At 65.1% G+C, this 6088-nt stretch overlaps 1 protein-coding gene across 2 annotated transcripts; it reads left to right on the top strand.

Annotated features, from left to right (window-relative positions):
- The first annotated feature begins 703 nt into the window (after positions 1–703).
- On the top strand, positions 704–5746 carry GFUS (GDP-L-fucose synthase). Of its 2 annotated transcripts, none has more exons than XM_082858640.1 (11): positions 704–789; positions 1814–1970; positions 2286–2400; positions 3497–3625; positions 3699–3772; positions 3970–4103; positions 4224–4288; positions 4653–4719; positions 4878–4957; positions 5168–5267; positions 5442–5746. In XM_082858640.1, exons 2-11 carry the CDS (start codon positions 1825–1827, stop codon positions 5495–5497), a joined length of 966 nt encoding a protein of 321 aa, XP_082714766.1. In that variant the 5' UTR covers positions 704–789; positions 1814–1824; the 3' UTR covers positions 5498–5746. The 2 variants fall into 2 exon arrangements, with proteins under 2 accessions (XP_082714766.1, XP_082714765.1); XM_082858639.1 differs by having other exon boundaries at positions 716–800.
- The last annotated feature ends 342 nt before the right edge of the window (positions 5747–6088 follow it).

The raw sequence follows: 6088 nt of genomic DNA, 5'->3' as shown, positions 1-6088 counted from the left end.
TTTGAGTCCTCATTACCTGAACTACAGCAGTGGCCGCTAAGTGGTCTCCTGCTTTTAATAATCTCCTGAGGGGCTTCCCTGGTGGCGCAGTGGTTGAGAGTCCGCCTGCCGATGCAGGGGACACGGGTTTGTGCCCCAGTCCGGGAAGATTCCACATGCCGCGGAGCGGCTATGCCCGTGAGCCATGGCCTCGGAGCCTGTGCTCCACAACGGGAGAGGACACAACAGTGAGAGGCCCACGTACCGCAAAAAAAAAAAAAAAAAAAAAAATCTCCTGAAACGTGTTTGTCTTTTTAATGTATTTATTAAAGTATATTTTATATACTGCCCCCTCAGTGTCCCGAATATAGTAACAGAGTTGCAGTTGTTTCTCACAAATGCAGTGTTTGCCCTAGGAAAGCACTGAGGAGTTGCAGCTTCTCCATTTTTAGAACGGTGTTTGGTTCTGCCGCCTCTCCTCGGTCCACAGCTTGCGGGCTTTCGGAGACGCGCAGCCTCTTCTCCTCTCCCACGCCCCCACGCTGTCCAGCAGGGGCTCGCGCCCAGCGCCAGGCTGGGTTAAGGGCGGGTCGGGGTCCGCCCCGGGGAGGAGGAGCCGGAAGAACTACATTTCCCAGGCTGCTGCGCGGTTCCGGACTCCATTTCCCAGCAACGCCCAGGGCGCCCCGCCAGGACTCCATTTCCCAGAGTTCCGCGGGAGGGCCCGACCTGATCCCGCTCCCTCCACCTAACCCCAACGCGTGGCAGGACTGTCAGACGGCGCCTGAAGTCGCTCTCCGGGCAGGTCAGGTAAGACGCAGGTGAGACAGCGCGGGGCGCGAGGGGGCCCTGGGACGGGGGGCGTGGTGTGGCGAGCCGGGGCCTGGGCCTTGGGTGCCCCGTGACAGCCAGAGGGGCCTGAGGGGTACCAGGAACTGGGTGCGTAGGAGGGGCCTGGAAGCGTGGGAGGGGGCCCAGCTGCAAGATGCGGTGGGTTCGGAGGTGGGACCAGGAAGGGGGCCCGGGGGGCGTGGGAAGCGCCTGAGGGACGTGGAGGGGCCCGGCCGTGGTGGGGTCTACACCAAGGCCTGCTGCCGCGCTGCGCGCGCTCTCGAGAGCAGCGGAATTTCTGGGCAGCGTCCCCTCCTGTCCGGGCTGCCCGTGGGGCCCTGCAGCGGGGTCAGAGCCGTCCTGTAGCGGCCCGAGCAGATTTCCAGCCCCCAGGAAGGGGCCTCAGAGGTGGTGGCGCCCCGAGGCCTGTCCATTTCTTAGCCAGAAGCGCAACCTGCCCAGAAGGAGCCAGGCTCTCGAAGGCTAGCTGGGACCAGCTGGCCGCTGGTGGGCACCGGGTTGCATACACAGGCGCCGCCCCTTCCCCGTCTGTAGCGTATGGACTTTGGCTGGGAGCAGCCCAAACGACCTGGGCCAGGAGCCCCCAGCCCCAAGGTTGGCTGCCTCCCCTCAGACAGAGGGGAGCCGAATGTTCCCTTTCTTGGCCCAGTGGGGGTCAGGGTTGGGCCTGCAGGGCAGAGCCTGGCTCTCCCAGCTGGGTGGTAGTCCTAGGGCCCCTGTGCAGCTCTAGACAGAGGGCTTCCTGGGGAGCAGGGCTGAGAGGAGGGGATGACTCAGGCTAGATGGGTCTGTCTGGTCCCCAGTGGGCAGTCTCCCTGCGCTGCTGACCTTATACTGTGCCCGTTGCCCCAGGCCAGCCCTTGGAAATCACAGTGGGGCCCAGCGCTAAGGGCAGTGACCCTAGGCTGGGGCATCTCAGGGGAGTGGGGTTCTGTTGCGTGGGAGCGGGATGGCCTCAGCCTCACACCATTTGGCCCTGCAGGTGCAGCCAACATGGGTGAGCCCCAGGGGTCCATGCGGATCCTAGTGACTGGGGGCTCTGGGCTGGTGGGCAGAGCCATCCAGAAGGTGGTAGCAGATGGGGCCAGGCTGCCCGGAGAGGACTGGGTGTTTGTTTCTTCCAAGGATGCTGATCTTACGTGAGTGGGCTCATCCCTGGAGCAGCCCCACCATGCCCTCTCCAGACTGAGAGCTCCGGGCCAGGCCTGTTCCTGGGCCTGGTAGCCTCAGGTCAGGCCCGTCCCTGCCAGGTGGCTGGCCTGGCCTGGGTGTGTGCAGTTTTGCTCCTGGGCAAACTTCCTCCCATCTCTTCCTGGAAGCCCACACCCTCATGCCAGCCAGGGCCTGACCCTCCCACCTTCGGCCCCGCCTGCCTCCTGCCCCCAGTGCTTTCAGCCAGGGTGCTAGTTCCCTTGGGCCTCCAAGCAGCCCCTGATGGCCCGGCTCCCCCTCAGGGATGCTGCACAGACCCGAGCGCTGTTTGAAAAAGTCCGGCCCACACATGTCATCCATCTTGCTGCAATGGTGGGGGGCCTGTTCCGGAATATCAAATACAATTTGGACTTCTGGGTAAGTGAGGGGGCCCCAGTGAGCACTGGGAGCCAGGACCCCGGATTCTGGGAACTTCCTGGCCAACTTCCCAAGCTCCTGTTCCGGCCCCGGGAAGTCCCTGAGGGGCCCCCAGTGACCCACACTTGATTTGTAGGTAGAGGGGCACGCAGGTGGGCCTGGGGGCATTTGGCCGAATAGGAAAAGCCTCAGAGCTAACCTGGGGGTTGGAGGAGCTGAGACAAGCCAGTGTTTGCCTTGTGACCCCCGGCTGGTTCCTGCCCCCTGGGCCTTCAGACCCTCCTGGTTCCAGGAGGTCCAGCTGCACTAGGCCAGGCCCACAGTGCCCTCAGGGGTGCAGAGGTGTGTGAGCTGGGCTCTGGGCCTGCAGCATGTGCCCTGAGGGGTTGCACGTGTGGGGCAGGGGCAGGAGGAGAGCTGGGCTCGCCCACAGCCCTGCCCCTGCCTGGCTGGGCCTCTGAGGGCTGGCCCATCATCTCTAAAATTGGCCTTGGCCTGGTTTGGCCCTGCATCGGGCCTGGGATGGCAGAAGCTTAGACCAGATTTTCCCTGGGGGCCCCTGTCGCCACAGGGCCCTCCTCGTCTCAGTGACAGCCTTCGCAGCAGGCTGCCCGGCCACCACCTCTCCCCAGACCACCCAAATGCCCTGGCCAGCTGAAGTCCCCGGAAGGGGCTGGAGGAGGGGTGTGGCCAGCCAAGACTTCACTGCTACTGAGCCGCAGAGCAGGGTGAGCTCCTGGGGGTGCGGGAGTGGAGCCCCCTGGGCTCCTGGCTCGCACCTCACCTGCCTAGCCCGCAGCAGCCCCTGTGGGCAGGCTCAGCCCTGAGCTTACGGTTGTGGCCCTCTCCTCAGGGCCCTCCCCCAGCCTCAGAGTAGGCAGGCCTGGACCCTCCTACAGCCCGGGGGTGGGACTAACAGGCTGGGAGGGGACCATGGTTTCTGGACAGTGGGTCCTGGGAGCTGGTAGAACCGCTGGCTCAGGTACTGCCTGCCAGGTGTGTCCGCACTTCTGTCCCTGGAGGGGCAGGTAAGGGCTGGCATCCTGCCTGGGGCCTGAACCCTGCCCTGCCCCTGCCCCTGCCCCTGCTCCCTCAGCGGAAAAACATACACATCAACGACAACGTGCTGCACTCGGCCTTCGAGGTGGGGGCGCGAAAGGTGGTCTCCTGCCTGTCTACCTGCATCTTCCCCGACAAGACCAGCTACCCTATCGATGAGACCATGGTGAGGGGCGGGGCTGGGGCGGGGCCTGGCCTGGGGGCAGGGCTGAGAAGCAGTGGCTCCTCTGCTCCCCCAGATTCACAACGGACCCCCGCACAGCAGCAATTTTGGCTACTCTTATGCCAAGAGGATGATCGACGTGCAGAACAGGTCCTCTTCCCGCGCGTGCCAGGCTGAAGCCAGCCAAGAACAGGGAAGGGGGCCCCAGACGCCCTGTGGTGGGTGGGCCCAGGGGGCCGCCCTGGCAGGGCTGTCAGATCTCGGCTCCCCTCCTTGGTAGCCTCGGCTGGGGTGGGGCTCGCCCGGGATCCGAGGATGAGGGCCAGAGGGGATGCTGTGCCCCGCAGGGCCTATTTCCAGCAGCACGGCTGCACCTTCACCGCTGTCATCCCCACCAATGTCTTCGGGCCCCATGACAACTTCAGCATCGAGGACGGCCACGTGCTGCCTGGCCTCATCCACAAGGTGCATCTGGCCAAGAGTGAGTGACCGCCACCCATGGCACAGCTGTTTGCTTGCTTGATGGGGCCCCTGGGGCACAGCGGGGAGGAGGGGCGGTGCTGGCACGTCCCCTCTGACACCTGCCCTCCCCACCCTGCAGGTCGCGGCTCAGCCTTGACAGTGTGGGGCACAGGGAGGCCTCGGAGGCAGTTCATCTACTCACTGGTTGGTGCCGCGAGGGGCACAGCTGTTCCCCAGAACATCTCCTGGAGCTGCCGTGCTGGCTGTGGGGAGGCATGAGGGAGCCTAGGAAGGGCTGGGTGTCCAGGCTGAGCCCCCAGGGGAGCAGTCACTGGTCCTTGCTGGGTCCGTGTACGTTCCATTCCCCAGGGATGTTGCTGGGTACAGCTCTGAGCTCATCAGGAGAAAGGACTTGGGGCTGAGCTGGCCAAGCACTGCCCAAAGGGGGGTACCCCGGGCCCCAGCCAAGCCTGGGCTGCACCCCGCCAAGCAGGAGCACTTGGGAGAGGTGACCTGGGCCCGTTTGGCCGTAATTTGTGGCCTTTGACCCTGGCTGTCTGACCTCCAGGACCTGGCCCGGCTCTTTATCTGGGTCCTGCGGGAGTACGATGAGGTGGAGCCCATCATCCTGTCAGGTGGGTGCCCTGCAGTCCCACCCCCATCGCAGTGGGGCAGGACACCCGTCTGTCCTGAGAGCCGCTGAGCAGGGCAGCGGGAACGTCTGTGGGGCTGGGCGGTAGCGGGTCCAGGCAGAGGAGGCCTGACCTGGCCACTGGCCCCTCGGTCCCCACAGTGGGTGAGGAGGATGAGGTGTCCATCCAGGAGGTGGCTGAGGCCGTGGTGGAGGCCATGGACTTCCATGGGGAGGTCACCGTATCCTTTGGTTCTAGGCGGGAGACCGAGGGCCTCCCTGCAGGAGGCCGTGGGTGTGACGCACCCATGGCACTCACCCTGGCAGCCGGGGGTGAGGGTGTCTGCTGCTTTCTCCTGGAGGCTCCCCCTGGGAAGGCTAGACAAGCTTCAAGGGCAGGCTGGTGGAAGGGAGGGCTGCCCCTTCTGCTGTGCCCTTGACCAGGTGCCTAGTTTGATACAACCAAGTCGGATGGGCAGTTTAAGAAGACGGCCAGTAATGGCAAGCTGCGGGCCTACCTGCCCAACTTCCGGTTCACGCCCTTCAAGCAGGGTGAGCCCTCCCACCACATCCCTCAGGACCGCCCGGCCCCTCCCCAGGCCTCAGCTTCCCTACTGCCAGTTGGGGGTGGACGCCCTGCAGCTTTGGCCTCCACGCCCTCACCGTGGAGGCAGGACACGGGGTGACTGCCCTACGTCCCTGGGCCTCACCCGCCCGCCTCTGCAGCCGTGCAGGAGACCTGTGCCTGGTTCACTGACAACTACGAGCAGGCCCGGAAGTGAAGTGTGCGGCGGGAGTGGGTGCCGCCCTCTCCCCGGCGCTCAGCCAGCAGAGCCCAGCGGCGGCCACTCAGAACCTGCCGGGGCTGAGGGCACTGCCCTCGTGGCAGCCGGCCCCTGCCCCATGCCCTCTGCCGGGGCAGACCTGGCTGACTATCCGGTGAGGCCACCGTTCACACCGTCCTCAGGGAAGCCAAGGCCTGGCCAGGCCCAGCACCCTGCTCCCCGACGCCAGTCGCAGAGCATGTACACTTCTGATCCCTGGGAGCCAATAAAGTGCGTTTCCACAGGCCTGGCCCCGGCAGCTCTGTATCAGCCCCCCATTTCCCCCGCCCCAGCACTGCCTCCTGAGCCTGGCCAGCCCCCAAGAGCTGCTGGGCCACGGTGGCCAACTGTCCCTGGGGTAGAAGGGCAGCAGTGGCCGGAGACACGGAGAGGTGGGTGTGTGGGCAGGTGGCAGGAGAGGCTGGACTGTCAGCCGGCGGGGACAAAGGGCAGGCACCTGCGGCAGTCCCCACCGGCTGCGGGGAGAGCCGAGCCTCTCCACGCACAGCCAGGTGCAGGCCTGGGTAACCTGCACTCCCCGGGCTTACC

This window comes from Leucopleurus acutus, assembly GCF_964270905.1.
Source record: "Leucopleurus acutus genome assembly, chromosome: 17".
Taxonomy (NCBI): Eukaryota; Metazoa; Chordata; class Mammalia; order Artiodactyla; family Delphinidae; genus Leucopleurus; species Leucopleurus acutus.
Note: the sequence above shows the minus strand (reverse complement) of the source record. Positions and strands in the feature narration are given on the sequence as shown.

Bases quoted from the DNA above. Each gene is read 5' to 3' on its own strand.
- GFUS (XM_082858640.1), top strand. From the start codon at position 1,825: ATGGGTGAGCCCCAGGGGTCCATGCGGATCCTAGTGACTGGGGGCTCT. The intron at 2,401-3,496 runs GTAAGTGAGGGG...CTGCTCCCTCAG, and splicing joins AATACAATTTGGACTTCTGG to CGGAAAAACATACACATCAA. The intron at 5,268-5,441 runs GTGAGCCCTCCC...CCGCCTCTGCAG, and splicing joins GTTCACGCCCTTCAAGCAGG to CCGTGCAGGAGACCTGTGCC.